The 20,697-nt window shown below is 39.5% G+C and overlaps 1 protein-coding gene across 2 annotated transcripts in view; it reads left to right on the top strand.

Moving 5' to 3' along the window:
• The window catches only part of MEGF10 (multiple EGF like domains 10), a 97,985-nt gene that overhangs the window by 58,403 nt on the left and 18,885 nt on the right, over positions 1-20,697 (top strand). For both annotated transcript variants that reach the window (XM_075178861.1, XM_075178871.1), the window contains exons 6-14: positions 2,651-2,897; positions 3,931-4,051; positions 5,193-5,329; positions 6,063-6,275; positions 14,274-14,448; positions 16,266-16,386; positions 16,616-16,779; positions 18,052-18,154; positions 20,507-20,653. In XM_075178861.1, the coding sequence (XP_075034962.1) occupies positions 2,651-2,897; positions 3,931-4,051; positions 5,193-5,329; positions 6,063-6,275; positions 14,274-14,448; positions 16,266-16,386; positions 16,616-16,779; positions 18,052-18,154; positions 20,507-20,653 (1,428 nt within the window). The remainder of the gene's footprint in view (positions 1-2,650; positions 2,898-3,930; positions 4,052-5,192; positions 5,330-6,062; positions 6,276-14,273; positions 14,449-16,265; positions 16,387-16,615; positions 16,780-18,051; positions 18,155-20,506; positions 20,654-20,697) is intronic.

Genomic DNA, 20,697 nt, shown 5'->3' with positions numbered 1-20,697 from the left:
ATCCTTTTGTCAGATGAACAAATATAATAGTGATTTCCAGTAAATGTGTAACATACAAAAGCACAATATTGGACAGCTCAACCATAACAAAATATTAACAGAACATATAGTATATATTATATTTTAAATAAAATATTTATTTACATAAGGCTAGTTAACAAGTGCCATTAGGGAAACGCTAGTGATTTCTCATGTCAAATAGTCCATTGACCCCCTTGTGTTCACTTGCAGCATATGTGAGTAAACAAAAAAAAGATGCTGCCACGGCGACACCAACATAGGTCCATACCCGTCCTCATTAATGTATAATATATGTCTACAGATAGTATTTAACTGTGATCTGAATTGTATGTATTTTATATAAAGACTGCTCAAAAGACAGCATAAATATCTATTTTTTGTAAATATAATTTCTCATAAAAGTTAACTATATTATTATTAGCAGAAATGTCTTCCATTGCCAAGCTGCATATTTTAAGGGCACTGGAGTTGACAAACCCTTGTGTAGATCAATGTTTCTCAGACCTGTCTATAACTACGTTCAGCAGTGCATGTTTTTACAAAATTCCATTGATAAGTAAATTTACATTAAAGGATTTGTACAGTTTTGCACAAGTACCCCTCTCCCTGACCTTCCCTCCCAACATGAGAGACTTTGATAGCAATACAATTACCTGTAGCCAGTAGTTGTATTGCTCTGCAGATCACAGCACAGGGGGGCTTAGTCTGTCTAATCCTATTCTACGGAGTTCTTCTATTCTGGTATCTAAAGCAGGGAACCTTGAGTCTGTCCTGTTTCCACCCTTAATCCTATTTAAACATCCTGAGTCACCCATCATCCAGAATAAACACTTGCCCCATAGCAAACAAAAAACCCAGTATAGAGATGTGAAAGCAGTCACATGATGTCACGGGCAGCATGGTGGCTCAGTGACTAGCACTTCTATCTCACAGCACTGGGGTCATGAGTTTGACTCCCGACCATGGCGTTATCTGTGTGAAGTTTGTATGTTCTCCCCGCGTTTATGTTCCACACTTCAAAAACATACAAGTAGATTAACTGGCTGCTATCAAATTGACCCTAGTGTTAGGGAATTTAGACTGTAAGTTCCAATGGGGCAGGGACTGATATGAGTGAGTTCTCTGTACAGCGCTGCGGAATCAGTGGCGCTATATAGATAGCTGATGATGATGATAAAAATCACTTATTGTCTTGTGAACAGCATAACTCAGTATTAAATTGACCTTTAGTGTGTTATTATACAACTAGTAGTACACATGAAATATGGATATTAATAATATACATATTTATATACAGTGTTCCCTCTCTATACTGTCAGCTTTAAAAACAGGCCAAAATTGGTGTTATAGTGAGGGTGTCATATAATAGAATAAATACATTTGAATACACTTTTGTGTTGAGAATATGCCCTGGAGTAAGTGAGGGTGGTTATATACAGGGGGTATTATAAACAGTGAGCACTGAACACATGTCTTCTACAGATCATACATTCATAACCACATCCTGGAACAATTAGGAAGAAGTTCACAGTGAATTTGACATTCCAAAATATGAAAGTAATCTTTTCCTTGATTGGGTGGTGTGTGCTAAGCTGGCTTAATGTGAACCTGTTTCATAAGAGTATATTTGGGCCTAGGCCTTAATTTACAAGGATTTATGCCACCCTCTGATCTACTCTGTTGAAAGAAATAAAACATCTGACAATTCAGTGTATTTTCCATTATTCAATGTATTTCATTTCAAGACTGGTGACTCCAGTTTTTAAATCATATGTATTTTAATTGGCATACTAAGGTTTCCTATAAAATGTTGTTAGTTAATTGTATTATCGGCGTGCAGATTATAATTACCCCATTTAATTTGACAACAGGGAATTTTTTCAGTTGTGGTTATTCCTATTCAATAACTAGCTCTGTATATCCAGTTCTTACAACAACTTTCTTTGCATATTTTCTGCTATGATAACAGGTTTGTTCATCCACCATAGTTATTTTATTGATGAGCAATCTGAATCATTAATGACTAGAGCAGGGGTCAGGGAACTTTTATACCTTTTACCCCAAAATATTTTATTGAATGTATTCAAAATTTCTTTGAAAGCTTCAACTTCAAAACTTCAGGTTTTGAAGAAATGATGTTGCTTCATTTTTGATATGAGAGCATCAATATTGGGGCATTTTGATGTCAGAGCAATTTGAATACAGTCTTCAGCGTCCAATCGATTTCTCTGCTTTCTTTTTATGTTCGTTAGAGTGGAAAATCCTTGTTCACAAAGGTAGGTTGTTGCAAAAGGCAGCAAGTTTTTGACTGCCATCTAATGTGCAATTTTGAATGCCTTTGCAGCTGTTGACATCCAAATATATGACAGATCTGCTTTTTTTCAAATGCAATACGTGCTTAATTATTGCATCGAAGCTCAAGAAGTGCCTCTGCCAACCCTTGTGGCTCTTCTGGTACAACAGAAATTTCACATTTAAAGGGGTTTACAATCCAACTAACAGCATGTGAATCGGCAGCATTACCCCCAGGAATTTAATTTTTACCCCATTTGGGGTAATTTATGTAATTTTAGTCCTTTGACTAGAATAAGATCAGCCCTTGATAATTTTGTTGTCCTTTTTTTGGCAGCTTGTGACATTGATCACTGGGGACCGCACTGCAGTAGTCGATGCCAGTGCAAGAACAGAGCATTGTGCAATCCTATTACTGGAGCATGTCACTGCGCTTCTGGATTCAAGGGCTGGCGCTGCGAGGAACGTTGTGACCAAGGGACATATGGGAATGACTGCCACCAAAAATGCCAATGTCAGAACGGAGCAACTTGTGACCATGTAACTGGAGAGTGTACATGTCCTCCCGGTTACACTGGTGCCTTGTAAGTATCTGCCGTCTAATGTGAGCTGTGGGAACAATGACAGAACATAACAATATAGCCAGATGAACACTCCCCTTAAATGTTTGAAATATAAATATTAGTCATGGATGAGCTAATGCTTGAAGGATAGCTAGATATGAACCAAATCTCCAATCTAGCACTAGTTGTTCATGTTTTTATTTCAACCACATTGCTTGGCGATTGTTCAAGAAAATTGCCAGTGGGAGTGACCAGCACGCATGGGGGCGTGTCTATAATTTTAGAGAGTGCTTGGCTGCTCTCCAACTCTCCCTATCCCCATAATATACATCGGCAATGATTCGTACACTACTGTTAGGTGTATGCAGCTCTCTATTTTCGAGCAGAGCCGTGTGAAGCGGGGGCAGGGTCCAACCACCTCAAATATACAGTGCCCCAGGCTTGGAGGGTGGTTTCCAGGCACTAGGAACTACCCCCCTGTTTGCCTATGATATCTTAGATCTGAGGATTTATGTTGAAAATACGAGCACCCCTATTTCCCCAACTTGCCTTGTTCTCTGGGATTCACTGACCCACTGAGATAACAAATGTCCAATGCTGATGAGGCCACACTCTACAATATCAGGCCAAATATCTGACATCGCTGCATGTATTGTGGAATTTGTAGGCAACATAAATTAGCCTTTCTCCGGCATTTGAAAGGATCTCAACTTCTATGTTCTGATTTGGCAATACATTCATCATACAATCAGAAAGAAGGGGCTGTCAATACTATGTTCTCTCATCTACAATGACTCATAGGAGGTCCATGGTCCGGGTCTCCTAGTTAAATGAAAACTGTTTTTTGTTTTGTGCTCGGAAAATATTTATACTATATTACTTCATCTATTAGTTGGCTGTTTGAAACTTTCTTCTTTCATAGTAAGACTAAAAGTAGGTAAAAGCATGTAACTATTTTAAAGAAAAAATATTACAAATTAATTATTAGTAAAAATGCAGTATGGTCTCATAATAGATCCTATCTTAATAGTTTTATGTTTAACTGCTTTTTTAGTTGTGAGGACCTGTGCCCGCCTGGTAAACATGGTCCCCAGTGTGAAGAGAGATGTCCGTGTCAGAATGGGGGAGTTTGCCACCATGTCACTGGAGAATGTTCCTGCCCTGCGGGATGGATGGTGCGTCACATTAATTAATTATGCTAGTTTTGGCTAGCTTCGCATATGTAATGTGATCAATGAAAAATAATTAACTAATTCAGTCAATAACCCTTTTTCTATCATGCTCAATGACCTGTGGTAAAAATAGTAATTAATTAAGTGATACAATAGACAGAGTGCTTCCTTAATCCCCTCAATGCTTGATGGAGTGTGAGTCTATTACAATATGATAGAGGAAGAGATAATTTACATTTAAAAGTGAAGTATGAGGTGAATTTTCTGGCATTTGCTACAAAGATTAATTCTAACATAACTGTCTTATGGCTATTAGTCTGCTGGACTCTTATGTAAAGATATGTTCAGATTTAAAGTTAGTAATACTGTAACTGTGCTTGCACTTATGTTACTAATGTTATTTTTATAAAATATATGGAACAATAGCAAAACTAGGGGATTAACAACTACTACCCATTGTTTACAGTTTACACGCAGTGGAGGAAGCCATCTTGTGGGCTCTAAGTATATTCAAAATATCAAGAAACAGGCTTAGTGACACTGCATTCTCATAAGCACACAAATGGCTGCTACAAATGTATGCAATATTTTTATATGGGAAGAGGGCAGGGTATACAGATGCCTGTAAACTCCCCTAACTGCCATCACCTATGATGCTTTTTAATATATAGTACCTGGGCAATTAGACAGTATTATGTCAACACACTGCAAACAGAGCAGTGTAAATAAGTGGTGCTTAGCATTAGGCTATTGGTCGCAGCATTGGTTTTCATACAGTATATTTAATGATACACATAGACCAGTCACTACATACAAATAAAAAAAACAGTCCAGTTGGAATGCATAATAGTTCTTTTACTGTATAATATTAACAGGGATATTTTTTGAAGACATACACATCTCACTAATGTACACCATCATTCTCTATTATTTGTTGACAAATGTAAATCTAATTATTTTTACCCTTTGTGTTACTTTGAAAAAATATGGTGTTTGTATTTTTGGAGCTTGAACTAAGTTTTTACATTGTTTTGCTTAAGGGAAAGTGCCTAAAAAATGGGGCAGGTGTTTATTTTAATTAGCTGCAGTCACAGTGCTTTAATCATCTTTCCAAGCTGCTTGATAACGTTATGTTTTAATTTAGGGCACAGTCTGTGGCCAACCTTGCCCCGAGGGTCGCTATGGCAGAAATTGTACTCAGGAATGCCAGTGTCATAACGGGGGGACGTGTGACACTGCCACAGGTCAATGTCACTGCAGCCCTGGATACAATGGAGACCGGTGAGAAAAACACATATGTGCACTTCTGACACCCAGGTTTACAATAGAGATGAATGAAAGTTTTAAAACAATTCTGTCAAATATTTGCCGGATTTGGCTGCCAAATTTCACACATTTCGATGGTAGAATTTGGCTTTAAGGATTCCCAGTAATACCCGAACCACAATATGAATTGATCGTAATGGTGTCAACTCAATTCATAGACTAGAAATTTAGCGAATTGCAAATGTACAAATACAGTGGGGTAATGGGATTCTGTGGGATAGAGAAGAAAAAGTGGAACATGAAGGTTCTATTGCCAGAACTGTGTACATTTCCGCCGCAACACTTGATACACCTGAAATTGTGTTCATCTCTAGCTTATACTCATGATATAGACAGCTTGACAGGGCAAATATAATTGTAGAACTCAAATTCTGTTGTTTTTGTGATTTTCTCACCTTCGTAATGATAGCTGTAATGGATCGGATAATAATTGTTAATCACTTTCAGTTCATAAGTAAAATGTTGGTTCTGTGAATATAGATACATGGAACTATGATTAGCGATTTCTTTTAGAGCACATATTTAGTGCTCTCTACTTTCAATTAAAACACATCACACATCAAGCTGGCTAAACACTGTCTCACCGAAGGTGATTGGCGATTTAATAATAGCTGAATTACTTCAGGTTGTCTACTTGCAGTAAAGTATAAATATCTACTGAGCATGTTCTACTATTAACTGTATTTAGATGCCAGGAAGAGTGTCCTGTTGGGTTGTATGGAAAGAACTGTGCTGAGACCTGCCAATGTGTTAATGGCGGAAAATGTTATCACATCAGTGGAGCGTGCCTTTGTGAGCCAGGCTATACGGGCATACACTGTGAGACAAGGCTGTGCTCGGACGGCCTCTACGGGATGAAGTGTGACAAAAAGTGTCCATGTCATGTAAAGAACACTCTAAGGTAATGTGGAATTTGTTTTCTTTTTGTATGAAAACACATGCAATAATTATTTGTACAGTAGCTAGCCTGCTACGCCAGACTGTGTGCTATTTATATGTTAAGTAAGTGGAACTAAATAAAATAATGTAAATATTAAGTATACTGCATATCTGCATTACAGGAAAATTATTTGGGGAAATTTATTTGGGTTCCAGGCAGGGCCGGATTAACCCTAGGGCTAACTGGGCTACAGCCCAGGGGCCTCGGGCATCCAGGGGGCCCTTGAAAGTGCTCAACAGCATTATTGATCGGTCGGGGGCCAATGCTGCTGAGCACTTTCACTGCAGTCCTTCCCTGGTGTGCTGTAGTCTCCTTACTGAGGAGATCTGGTGAATCTCACTCTCAGGAGATCTCCTCAGTAAAGAGCGTACCGCGCGCCAGGGAAGGACTGCAATGCCAGGAGAAGGAGTTAAGTGCCTTGGGGGCGGCTCGGCTCACCGGGGGGGGGGGCGGCTCGGATCACAGGGGGGGGGGCCCTCATGGGGGAATGGATGCCCCCTTAGCCCAGGGGCCTCCATTCCCTTAATCCGGCCCTGGTTCCAGGTCATGTGAGCTTCAATTTACTGGAAGAGGTATTAAAGGCTGGGACTAGGGATTTGCATTAAAGATTGTGAACCCAAGTTTAGGTTAGGGATTAGTGATACTCAGCTAACTCTTACTGCTTTGCTGGGCTAGTATGAGGGGATCTGCACATGAGTGAACTGGCTTTCTGGTTGTCCAAGTTCAATAGGCTTTCCCATGGAAGCTTTCTCCAGACAGATCCAGCGAGGGATATCAACGGTAGGGAGGGCTTGATAGATAGGGAGAAGCCAGAAATAGGACTTTTCTCTAATTAATAACTAGGGGCCTGATTCATTAAGGATCTTAACTTGAGAAACTTCTTATTTCAGTCTCCTGGACAAAACCATGTTACAATGCAAGGGGTGCAAATCAGTGTTCTGTTTTGCACATAAGTTAAATACTGACTGTTTTTTCATGTAGCACACAAATACTTGATAGCTTATTTGTACACTGAAATTTAAAGTTGATATTTGTGTGCTACATGAAAAAACAGTCAGTATTTAACTTATGTGCAAAACAGAACACTAATTTGCACCCCTTGCATTGTAACATGGTTTTGTCCAGGAGACTGAAATAAGAAGTTTCTCAAGTTAAGATCCTTAATGAATCAGACCCTAGGTCTTCAAATCTGAGATATTTCCCTATAAAATATTATCACTGAAGTAAATGGGAGTCCTGGGTAAATGATCAGCAATGACACAGCAACTTGAGACAGTTCTGCCAGACTGTCGCCTCATGGGTCTGTGAACTGTCAGTGTAAAATGCAATTTTAGTGATAAGCTGACATCACATTTTATCACAAAGTGATTCCTAAGCCCCCAATGATAAACCTTTAGATATTTACTAAGCTAGCTTACCTTTCAACATTTACCCAACAGAATTGTGACAAATTAATCACCCCCTCCCCCCCAATGCATACAAAATCTCACACAAAAATGGTTGGTATTCGCAGGGTCCACACCCATATTTACCAATGGACCCTGGTAATTGAACATTGCGACCATGCAGTGTATGTTTTCTTGCAAAACGGTAGACAGAATGCAGGATCATTTTAAAATAAGATGTGACTTACGTTGCTAAGTGAGGTTTCATGGACCTTTCCCCATTAACTAAAATGGTTGTTGCAATTACTTTGAGTAATTGGAAGTGTATATTTCAGGGAAGCGTTGCAGTGGATTAAGAATGGTTTTCTTCCCAAAATGAGTTGGGTTCGTGTTTGTTCATGTAATATGCAGCGTAATCAGCAATTCCTGGATTTTACTGGTCTGTGTAAAGCACAAAACAGCATAGTCGACAGTCCCCAATTGTGAAAGCAATTCCATGTATTGACTTTAGGTGCTGTGATTAATCAGTTTAAAGGCAGTTGCTAATGCTTTGCTTGCTCATCTCGCCTATGAATCCTTTTGACTACTAATTTCACATACCCCAAAGCATCCCTGGCCCAGAAACAAATTGAAAGCAAAATAACATTATATTCTCACATCTTACGCATGGCAAAGCAAATTTAATACAAAGGAAGTATTACTGTTCAGTTTCACAGCTTGATTTAAGTAGTTCATAAGAATTAATTTAGAAAAATATATATTTTGCATCATGACATTATAATTATTTTTTTTTTGAAAGGTCGTGATTGGTGCTCTCGTGTCCTAAATGCACAAAACATGTGATAATAAATAAATAAATAAATTGTACAACGGTATGACAATCTTCATTTCTTCCTCAAAAGAGAAAGAGTCACTCTATTCCCAAACTCCTGAGCCATAAGACCACATAGGAGGCAACATTCCTCAGACCCACCTTCGGCGCAAGGATAGGGTAGGTGCCTTTACCCTTAGAACCGCTGAAGCTTCACCCAGGGACTGGAAACTTCTGAACCCCCTCCCCACACCCACACACAGACGGGGGGTTGACTTTGTTCTGGGGGTTTGAGCCTCAAGGCCACACCATCCCCACTAGATCTCGAGGAATACAGAGCCCATAAGGGCCCACCGCACCGAAACCCCCCCACAAAAGTGAAAGTGACAAACATGGTGGAAAACAAATAAATAGCACAGTGTGGGTATGGCCCCAGCCTAATGGCCGGGCAAATATAAAAATTCTGCCAGCCAGCAAAAAGGCCAGGGTAAAAGAAGGTGATGCAGTAAAAAGAAAGTAAAACAAATGTGCCCAGTGCCATAGAAACCTCAAGTGATTCTCAGGCACCGCCAGGTTGCCGTTCCGGGAGCACATGCTCCCGGGCCTGACCAGAAAACCAAGTGCATCACTGCCGGAACTAACTTGATATTAGTTAAAACGATAGATTATAGTGAAATTATATGTATAGAACATTAATTTCATAAAACTTTTAAATAATAGTTGTATAAGTCACAGTGTTTCCAGAGGTGAACCTGACTTACCTTTAAAGGGATAGGAACAGAATTGCAGCATTTTGCTAGGCGGCCAGGAGACAGTATTGGATTGGACGGCAGTGGGAAGTACCTGGCTAATGGGGTAATTCCATGATAGCTAATCACAAACTAATTATGTGACCCTCACATCCAACTCTGGGATGAACTCTTCAGCCAGGAACACTCCAACAATGGTGCAGTCCACCGGAGACATCACAATAATTGTTGCAATGCAGCGTCGGTGCTCCTTAGCTTAGTGATGTTATAGAGACATGTCGATCAGGACCCTTATGCTAGGCACATCTATCAACTGAAGTGTAACATTTATTTCAGAGGAGGAGAGTAAGCAATTTAACACTTGTTTTTGTTAGGTTCAATATGGAGTTATTTTTTCTTCAATTGCATTCTCAGTACATAAATAACTGTAATTTCATCTGTTGATAATGTATGCCTATGAGCAGTCACCTCCCCTCTGTAGTGACAACATAGGCCTGTCCTACAGATAAACATGAATGGACTTGTAGACAGACTGTACTGTATAAGTCTGTACACGCTGCCCTGGATCTCCCAGAGCTGAAGTGTATTTAGATTGGCGTGTGTGGCATGGGATGAAAATGCTTCCTCAAATACCTTAATCTTTAATGGGCTCTGAACACTCATTATTTATAATATCCTTTCCCAGCTATTCTTCTACAACTATAGCCACAAAATCCATGTTGTGTAAAAACAACAAGGGAATTTCACTATAGAATAAACAAAAATAAATATATATCTGATTTTAAATAGTTTTACACACAGCATTTAACAGGTGAACCAATATTCACTGGGAACTAATGACATCACTGAGGCATGAGGCAAACATCATTAAATATATTAATTGGATATAGTGTCAACCAATTTGTATTTTGTTTATTTAGTTACCTATATTTTGCTGTCCCTCGCAAATAGCAATAATAAACTTGTGCCTGAGATATCTGCCTGAGGTTGCCTCTTTATAGACTGCATTCTCATCAGGGGCAGCCCGGGGGCGCACAGGTGGCCGCATCACATGACATGCGATGCGGCCGTGTCATCAATGACACGGCCGCATTGCGTGTCATCTGATGCGGCCGCCTGTGCGCTGACGCGGCTGCATCGCGTGTCATGTGATACGGCCACCTGTGCGCCGCTGGTAATATTCAGGTAATACTGCATCCACGGGGGGGGGTGGCGCGGGGGCCCGAACAGCGGTTAGACTGGGCGGCCTGGCCCCTGCCCCAGCCCACCCCTGATTCTCATTAATAGTGGTTCAGTCCACAAAATATCTGCCCCACAGTGTAAGGGAACACTTTAAAGCAAAGCTACTATTTTACATTAATATATATTAAAGGCTGTGTGCCACTGAATTGAATAACATAAAGGAACTAACTGAAGTTTCATTTGCAGCTACATATGTCTACCATGCTCTTTTTCACCCCTCTGCAGCAGGTTTCCATGTTAGTAGGGTGGTAGGGACCCATTGTGTGCCTTGTTTTTATACAAGTGTGCCTAAAAGATTCAGAGGCGCATGGGTTTACAGAGAAAGGTGGCGGCATTTGCGGAGCAGGTGTTTCCAGAAAAGTACAGATTAAATACCACTGTCCAGTGCAGAACTTTATTTTTGGAGAGCGAGATGATTGACATGAGATAAAATGGTGGAGAGGGTGTATTTTTATGGGTGTTCCTGGCTGTGTGGAGAGGCATACAGTTATTACCCTAAATTTTGCACCAGCTCGGAGATGGTGAAAATGGGGTCTCATCTTATACTCATTTATATGACTAATTTAAACCATAAATTATGCTAAACGAATCCGTATTTTAGGAGAAAAACTGAAACATTTATTTTATTGAAAGGTACTAGGAGGTGATGTTGCAGTTTTACACAGTGCTCCTCGAGATTTGTCAGCCTCTCTAAAACCATTATAAATGATCTCCAGAGAGTAACTGGCTGCTGGGCAGACATGCTTTTCAGAAGTGCACTTTGTGGATTGATGGATTCATCCACAGATACAGGAATGTCACAGTAAATCAAGTAAATGTAATCTCAGCTTTTAAACCTGAAATTGTCCCATCAGGACACTGTCCTAAAGATGTGGGAAACAACTTCAATGAGTGAGGAAGTTTTACTTTGTAACAATGCTGCAGTGGAATGTCGGGTACACTTATTAGTATTAAAAAAAATATATACAACCTGTATAATATGCAATGCTTTACAGAAAATAGTGAATCATTTACATCAGTCCCTTCCCCAGTGGAGCTTACACACCATATTTCCACACATACCTAGGTTCTTGTTTGTCAGAAGCCAATTAATCTACAAGTTTGTCTTTAGATTGTGGGTGGAAACCAGAGCACATAGAGGAAAGTCACACAAACACGGGAGAACATGCAAACTCCACACAGATAGTGCTCTGGTGGGAATAAAACTCAGTGTTGTGTGGCAGCAGTGCTAACTACTGTGCCACCATGTCTGAACATTTACATTTTGGAGTTTAGTGGTTCTTTAACTGTCAATGCAACCCCACTTGTTCTGTGACAGTTCTATTGGTTCGCTAGATTTAAATAACCAAAAGTACTGTAACAATTCTGTTTGTGCAACTGTTGTTGATATATCTAAAGAAGAGATAAGAGGAACTTGCAGTTATTTTTGTCTTAGACCCAGGCAGTTCCTCATGGGCTCTAGACTTATAATAATTATTATTATTCATGCAAACTCTGCAGAAATCACACTGTAAACCTTCGCTGGCACATACTGCACTCAAATTTGTTTGTTACATTGTAACAGTTCTATTTCATTGTTGACATTCTGTGTTAGAATATTGATATTACTCATTATTGGGGTTTATTTTATTATATTTTTACAATATGGGTATTTTCTCCTATATTACTTCAAGTCATACATTGGGCAACAATACTTGTGTGTATGCTCTATGCAATATTTCATGTAGCTATCTCTACCATTTAGCACGTTAGTTCCAAAGACGTCCAGAGGGGACTGACAGACAGAACATGCTCATAAAACAGTTTTTACAGTGACAAGACATTTGATTTAGTTCTTAGAACAGCCATTGAAGTGAGAGGGAGGATTCTACCAAGGGAAGTGGTACAAGTGTCCTATTGTACTACTCATGTTAACATGCTATTTTGTTTTACACAGCTGACCATGTCAGTTTGTTATATTATGCAGCAGCTGCCCTCAAACTGCAGACTCAATGGGACTGCTGTTTCAGGTACAGACAGATGGTCTTCTTGCCAGGTAATGGATGTTTAGCTGGAGACTTTAATTCAAAGATTCATACAGTAATAAATCTGTTTTCTTTGTCATGTGCTTCACATTAAAAGACATAGTGCATAATCCTTTTATTTTAATAGCTGACATAAATGTAGTTGAAATAAAAAAAGACAGAATCACATACATGTGATTGGCATATATGCTGACATACATGCACTATGAGCAGAGAAACATTTACACTAGTGCACTGGGATTTGAGAACCAATATTGGTGTTAAAAATATTTTTTTATGGATGACGGACCAATCTGGGCATTCCATTATTGTGTAGTTGCAACTATACACTAGACTCAGGGCAAAAGCAAGGTTTCTGTCCAGCAGATGTTTCAATAATCAACCAAGGGTGGAAAAATGGCAATCTGGAAGTCATTTCCTACGTGCATGATGTCACAAAGCTTTTATACCATGCATCTTGGAGGTGGCATTGACTATTATTTTCATGGGCTGCTGTTCACTAGATAGTTCAAATAAACCAGTGGACTGTATTTAATATTATACTCGTCACATACATGACACATGGAATAAAGCTGACCCAGTTATGCATCTATTTTCCAGTTAAAAAATGGTTTGACATAGGTTTTCCCCTTGTTTGCAGTGATTAGCAAGACAAATAATTACAAAAATATACAGTATGTGTAATGATTGTGAGTGTAAGGCTAAGCTTCACAGCGCCAAAAAGCAGGCACTAAATTGTTAAATAAAACATGTATTTGCCCGACACCATTCTATTGTAATTGACCCCCAACGGGTCTTGTCAGGTATATTAACATTTAGCAGTTAGGCATTAGAATAATCTACTAAATTTAAAAGGCAGAGGGATATCCAAGCAGAAGTAAATTTGGATTCCTAATTTTAAAGACAAAACTCACATACCTCATTTGTTTCTTTTAATTTTGTTTGTAACATGTTCCGATTTGTGTTGTGCTGCTTCTGTTATTTTGTATGCTCATAAGTGTCTAAACAAAGTCCTGTAGCTGTCTTGCAGCTTTTCTCAGTTTTTTGCTGTCAAGTCAAATTCAGACAATTTACGCGTTAAAGTGCTGGAGTTCATTAATATATACATAATAATACTTTTATGTATATTGCAATATTGGCTCACATGATCTCCATTTCTCTCCCCTAGAGGTGGAGGATTCTATGATATACAGGACTGTCATCTTGAACCTTGCTCAGTTATTAGAAGGTCTAATGCAGCGCAGAATTCTCTCTCCTGGTATTATGAGTCAATGACTAAACAGTCTGGGTATCGTGCAGGGTACAGAGGGCAGAAGTTGGTATCGGGAACGAACAGGAGCGTTTAAAAGTTTTTTCCTGTTCTTTACAGGAAGTTAGTTACTTTTAAAAAACTGTAAAGTTACTGTAATAGAGTAAAAAATCAACTGATGATAAAATTAAAAAGTAAAATGTATGACATTTCTTATATTAAATGTTGATTTTAAAAGATGTGCTATATTAATATGTATTTTATGATAAAGTATTTTATGCCTTTAAATTTTAAAACAGAATACAGTAAATGTCCTATGTTTGTAGAACAATTCATTGTCTGTGATAGCATAATCTTTTATCACTTAAAAAATCATTTGGTTTGAGTACTTTTGTCCTAACATAATGTCAGGGGGAAAACTGGCATAAATTCTGCCCATGGTGTCATGTTCAGTCTTTGAATCATTTGTTCACTTGTCTCTTTCATCCTGTCCTCTCAGCTGTCATCCTATGTCTGGAGAATGTTCCTGTAAGCCCGGCTGGTCTGGACTTTACTGCAATGAGACTTGTTCTCCCGGCTTCTATGGCGAATCCTGTCAGCAGATCTGCAGCTGCCAAAATGGTGCAGACTGTGATAGCGTGACTGGAAAATGCATCTGTGCTCCCGGTTTTACGGTAAATCAGACGTTAAGCTCTTCTATTTCCTGCCCTTGTGCTTCACAGGGGTGAAGACTGAATTCTGGGTGCATTTAATGACTAGTGTAGCTTATGAAGAGATGTCTATGCCATTTAATGAGACCTGATGGGGCCTGATTCAGAGTTTGGCTTACACCAGTTTGCGGAGCATAAAATGCATTTTTCATACTGCACATGCCCACAAAACAAGAGCACACACAGCATGTATTCAGAGTTGGACATAGTCAACACTTATGACCCCTTATGTCTGGGGAGGGGTGATGGGGGGGAAGTCAAACGCAGCCTGAGTACAGTAAAGGCAAATACTCCCAATATAGACCTGATGATGATGATTGAAGTGGTGATAGCAGAGAGACAGTTTCTTACACAAGATAGTACAGAATGGGGGAGGTCAGGAGAGGAGATGATGGAACATTGGGATTTGAACCCCAATTGTAGATAGTCAAAAAAGGGAGTGAGAGGAGAGAAAGTGAGATAAACAGTTGTAAAGAAGTCACTCAAGTAGTTTGGAGGTAAAGGGGAGGAGAGATATAGGGGGGTAGTTGGAGAGAGAGTCTGGCTCAACAGATGGCTTCTTTAGGATTGGTGAAATGAGCACATGTTTAAAGGTGGATGGAAATGTGCCAGTGGAGATAGGAAGGTTGAATTAGTGAGTTAGATGTGGGCATGCAGTGGGGGAGTAGAGAAGTTGGAAGGAAATATGGTTGGGGCAGGTATGTTGCAGGGTGAGATGATGAGATGAGTGCAGAGCCTTTGTCCTTGGTCATACTGTATATATGTATGTATAGGCACAGCAACATTATTGTACAGACCCCATTGGCGGTTGCATGGCAAAGATCATTTGCAGAGACTTTGTTGGCAGAAGAACTGCAAAACCCATTGCCATTGCATAAAGCCAATGGAACAGATCCCATTATCAGATAGACACATTGCACATACCCCATAAACAGCCACTATGTACATATCCAATTAGTGGACATAATGCACAAACCTTATTGTCAGTGCACAGAGCTTGTTGCACAGACCTTACGACCAAATTTCAATGTCCAGTTGATATACTGGGAAGAGAGAACTGGGGACCATAAGAGTACAGAGAAGACACATTGAATATAATATCAGGGCAGTGGATGAATTGTAAGCATGGGGAGTGACCTGGGCTGCATTGGTTTGTATGTGAGTGGATATGAAGTCGGGGTTATGATTTGTGTATACATGCTTGGAGGTATGTATGATGGTAGAAGTGGACTTGATAACAGGTTGTGCCTTGTGCACTCAGGAACGCTGTTTCCCAGATGAGAGTATTTTGTTCAGCATGCTATGCTCTTGCCTGGATGGGTTTCCTTCAGCCCACATAGCAAGAGAGCTTGAGATAAGCAGGCCCAGTTCAACATGGAAGCCAATTCAGATTAGAGAGCTAGCTTTGAAGGCTGGATAAAGGCAGCTAACGAGAGGGTATACCACTGCTGCATACAGCTTTGAATAAAATGCTCTCTACTGAGAAAACTGGGTTAAAAAACAACCATCATAAGACCTGGTGACAGATCCACGTTAACAGGAAGTCATGTCCACAATAACAGTACTTCCTGCCCAAGAATTTTTTAGGGGAAAGAACCACACTCCTGTTATTTTTAATGAATGTGTTTTTGCCATTATATAAACAGCAAATGAACATGCCATGTGAGCAGATTAACCCTTAACAACTTTATAGTTATATAACTATTTTAATAGTTTGTTTAACAACTCCCTTTTTGTCAAGTAATGACTGTCAGTGAACTCATGAAAACTTGATGTTCTAGGGTGTCGATTGTTCAGTACCTTGTCCAGCCGGCACATATGGGAGTAACTGTTCTTCTGTTTGTATATGCAAGAATAATGCTGTGTGCTCTCCAGTGGACGGCTCTTGCACATGTAAAGCAGGTATGATTTCCTCATCATTTTTTATAGAATAGCCATATTAAAGGACCACTAAAGATAATATGATAATTACTTTATGTAAAAGAGCTGTTAGAGTTCTCAGATACTGGTATTTATTCAGATAGGTCTGGAACTTCTTAGAATTAAAAACTGTGTATTGTTCAATTGTCCATTGACATTAAAACAATGTAGTGTCTTTAAATATGTTGTACTTTTTATTCTATTTATCTAGGCTGGCATGGCGTGGACTGCTCCATAAACTGCCCTCGGGGGTCCTGGGGTCTGGGTTGTAATGTCACCTGTCAGTGTCAGAACGGAGGTGCCTGCAATGCTTTAACTGGTACTTGTACCTGTCCGCCTGGCTGGAGAGCCGTGAACTGTGAGCTCCCGTGCCAGGTAAAACACACACAGATTCTTCTGTAAAATGAATTCACCTTCTAGTTTATCTTACAATAAATTGTATATATTTGCACTATTTAAACAGAAATGTGTTTGTATCTAGATCAGTGGCAGTGGCGCACGCAGGGGGGGTTTCTGAGTCTCTAGAAACCCCCCCCTGCGCTAACTAAGTGGCCACTGTCCTATACAGCAGCCGCGGCGCTGTCAAAGAAGAGTCCGCGGCGGTGCTGTATTGTATACAGCACCGCCGCAGACGCTTCTTAGACAGCGCCGCGGCTGCTGTATAGAACAGCGCTCTCTCCCGTGTTTTTTTTGGTGTTTTTTTGGGGGGTCGTCGGGGGGAAACTTCCCCCCGACAATCCTCCGTGCGCCCCTGAGTGGTCAGGGAACAGGGGTAAATTATCCAAATGGGGTAAAAATGAAATTCCTGGGGGTAATGCTGCCGATTCACATGCTGTCAGTTGGATTGTAGACCCTTTTAAATGTGAAATTGCTGTTGTACCAGAAGAGCCTCAAGGGTTGGCAGAGGCACTTCTTGAGCTTCGATGTAATAATGAAGCACGTATTGCATTTGAAAACAAAGCAGATCTGTCATACTTTTGGATGTCAACAGCGGCTCAAAATTGCACATAAGGAGGCAGTCAAAAAGTTGCTGCTTTTTGCAACAACCTACCTTTGCAAACAAGGATTTTCCACTCTAATGAACATATAAACAAAGCAGAGAAATCGAATGGACGCTGAAGACTGTATCCAAATTGCTCTAACATCAAAATGCTCCAATATTGATGCTCTTGTACCAAAAATGAAGCAACATCATTTCTCCAAATCCTGACGTTTTGAAGTTAATGCTTTCAAAGAAATTTTGAGTAGATTCAATAAAATTTTAAATTCCAATAATTAATAATATATGATTTCCATCCTTTCAAATTAAGGGGGTAACATTGGCGTATCTAAATATATTTGGGGGTAAAAGGTAAAAAAGTCCCTGACCCCTGATCTAGATAGACATTACACTTTCTAGTTAAATATGCAAATGTTTAATAGGACCTACATACTGCTAGCATAGCAAATTACAAAATTCACCCATAGACTCCAGTAAAACAGCACATAGTGGAAAAATTATCATTAGAATGGTATAATATTTAATAGTTTGACAAGCATTACTTTTTCATCAAAGCACCTCTCAAATATATTCTGTTTGTAATATAATATTTCAGTATCATTGTCCTTTTATACAATCCCCAAATGCATTTTCCCTTATATTTGAAGGATGGCACCTATGGAATGAATTGCACTGAACGCTGTGACTGTAGCCATGCTGATGGTTGTCACCCAGCCACTGGGTACTGTCGCTGCTTGGCGGGGTGGGCAGGTAAGTTGCATAGTTGTAGATCTCCATAGGGCACTGTTACCAGATATGCAGGTATTACTACTTGAAAGGGACCAGTGTTAACTTTAAAATTGGTTTATACAGCTTATTGAGCACTTATGAGGACTATGTGACTGGACCCCTATACTCATGGGGGAAATGTATTAAGGAGTGGATCCGTCAAATCGTCGATATTCAAATTTAAAATGTCAATTTTATTAAAGGCAAGGTTTTACCTCCTGCACTGATTCCAGATATTTTACAAAAACATTTTAAAAAGGAACCACTTAGAGAGCTATTTAAACGCCTGCGTGTGTATTTCCGTTAAGAAGCTTGTACATAAACTGTTGACTGCTTGTTAGTTTATGGCGCTAGTTAGTTTGGTGCTCAAAAGTCAACACAACCGGTCTTGCCAGAAAAAAAAAATAATTAAATGACAATAAAATAGTGGAAGAATATCTTCTTTTCTTGGGAAGGGGTTTACATTAAGGTCTATAGGAGGCAAGGCGATGTTATTATGGAGCTGCAGCTTGAGAGGGAATGTTGATTGCACAAGACTGTTACAATAGTGCACCAGGCATAAAGACATGAGCACTTCTGAGCGGCTGGGTGAAGTTTTATCATGAGCCCTCAGTAATTGCCTAGCAACTTGTACAGACCATCAAAGGCCTCTTTGTCTAGAGCCCTGGCACAAAACATTCCTTCACAAATCTCCTTCTCCACATCAAAACAGACCAAAATCTGTCAGAAAACGTGTCTTGCTCCAGAAGCTGCACTTACACAGCCACAAGCAACTTATTGTAGATAACATCCAAAACATCAACTGTCGCGTACTCTATATACATCATTTTGAATGTGAAATAAGAGACTCACACACTTTGTGAGTTTGCCAACATCCTGAAACGTAAAGAAGCTGAATATCTGTCTTTTTTTTCCCTCTCTCTTAAGGAAACAAATGATCTATTCATTTGTCAGGCAGCTATGATTGTTAATGTGGAGCAGACACAATTAGATTTGGGACGTTTGCTGGCATGTAAAGTGCAGGCAAAGTGTTAATAGTACAATATGTTACCCCTCCTATAAACCCCCATGTTCCTCATTGCTCTTCCTTACAACTAAAATGTAACATCCTAACATTGTAAAGCCAGTCTGCAGACATAGTTAAGAATCCATGTTATAGGTTTGTTCTTGACTGGAGATTAGTGGCTCGGTCAGAGATTTTCTTCTGTGCGGTTTTATAACACAAGGGGGAAAATGTTTAACAAAACATGAGACTATGAATAAGATTCGCTGTGCAGCGCTCTGTAACAGACAAATTACGTGATTTCCTTTACAGCCTCTATCATTTGTTAAAGGATTAATAGCAATCTGCTCAGAGCTAATTAGACCCCATGGCTATGTCACAGGAGCAACATTTGCAAAACAAAAAACAAAAAAAAAATCAAACCCTGAAAGTTTATATAACTGGTTTGTATTCTACCCTGTTATATTACTTGGACACAGTATAATCTTTGTGTTTAATTTTAACAATTGTATTTAATGGGGTTTGCAAAATAGCAGTAAGCTACAAAAACTTTTTTTTTCTCCTGGTGATATTTCCATATGTGACAGTTGTTCCAAATTTTTACTAAAGTCCCAGGGGTAAATGTATTAATGTCCGGATTCTTCAACTCCGGCGTGTTCAGCGTCTTCGGCAATTAAATTTAAAGCGGCGCTGCATTGTAAATTAAAACTTCCCTTTACAATGCAGCGCCGCTTTAAATTTAATCGCCGAAGACGCTGAACACGCCGGAGTTGAAGAATCCGGACATTAATACATTTACCCCCCAGTTTTCAAACTTGTGTTATTGATTTTTGTTGTTGACCTGGCACTCTTGTACTGTGTAAAATTCCATTATCCGTTCAACGTCTTTAATATATATTGTTGCTGCCCAGTTTGTTATGACATGTTGGGAGTTGTATTGTAGTATTTCCGTATATAATGGAATTTAGAGGAACTGCAGGAAGAGGAAGGGCATCTGCCCAAGAAATGACCGATGTCAACATTGGAACATCCTTTGCTTACTTCAGTTCATAAAAAACTGCATGATTTATATTTACTGCATATAAATTAGGTAAATGGTCAGGGCATTTACCATATAGGCTAACTAGGCAAATGTATATAAAAGTACTAATCGCTGTATAGATTATTAGAATGTAAGCTCTCAAGAACAGAGCCCTCTTTCCTGTTCTCTTGTCTGCTCCTACTTCATCCACCTGACAACAAACTCAGAAGATCTCAGTCATTATAATTTAATAATAGTGTGTTGTTCTGTGTTCTTATGTTTTCTAAACATCAATGTCACTTTTTTGCAGGTATTCACTGTGACAGTGTCTGTCCTGGAGGTCACTGGGGACCCAACTGCTCTCTGTCTTGTAACTGCAAGAATGGGGCTTCATGCTCACCAGATGACGGCATCTGTGAATGTGCTCCTGGGTACAGAGGAACCACATGCCAAAGAAGTGAGTAATAGCTGTTATATGCATGTGTCAGAGACAAAGTTTCC

The sequence above is a fragment of the Mixophyes fleayi genome, chromosome 1 (assembly GCF_038048845.1).
Source record: "Mixophyes fleayi isolate aMixFle1 chromosome 1, aMixFle1.hap1, whole genome shotgun sequence".
Lineage (NCBI taxonomy): Eukaryota > Metazoa > Chordata > Amphibia > Anura > Limnodynastidae > Mixophyes > Mixophyes fleayi.
Note: the sequence above shows the minus strand (reverse complement) of the source record. Positions and strands in the feature narration are given on the sequence as shown.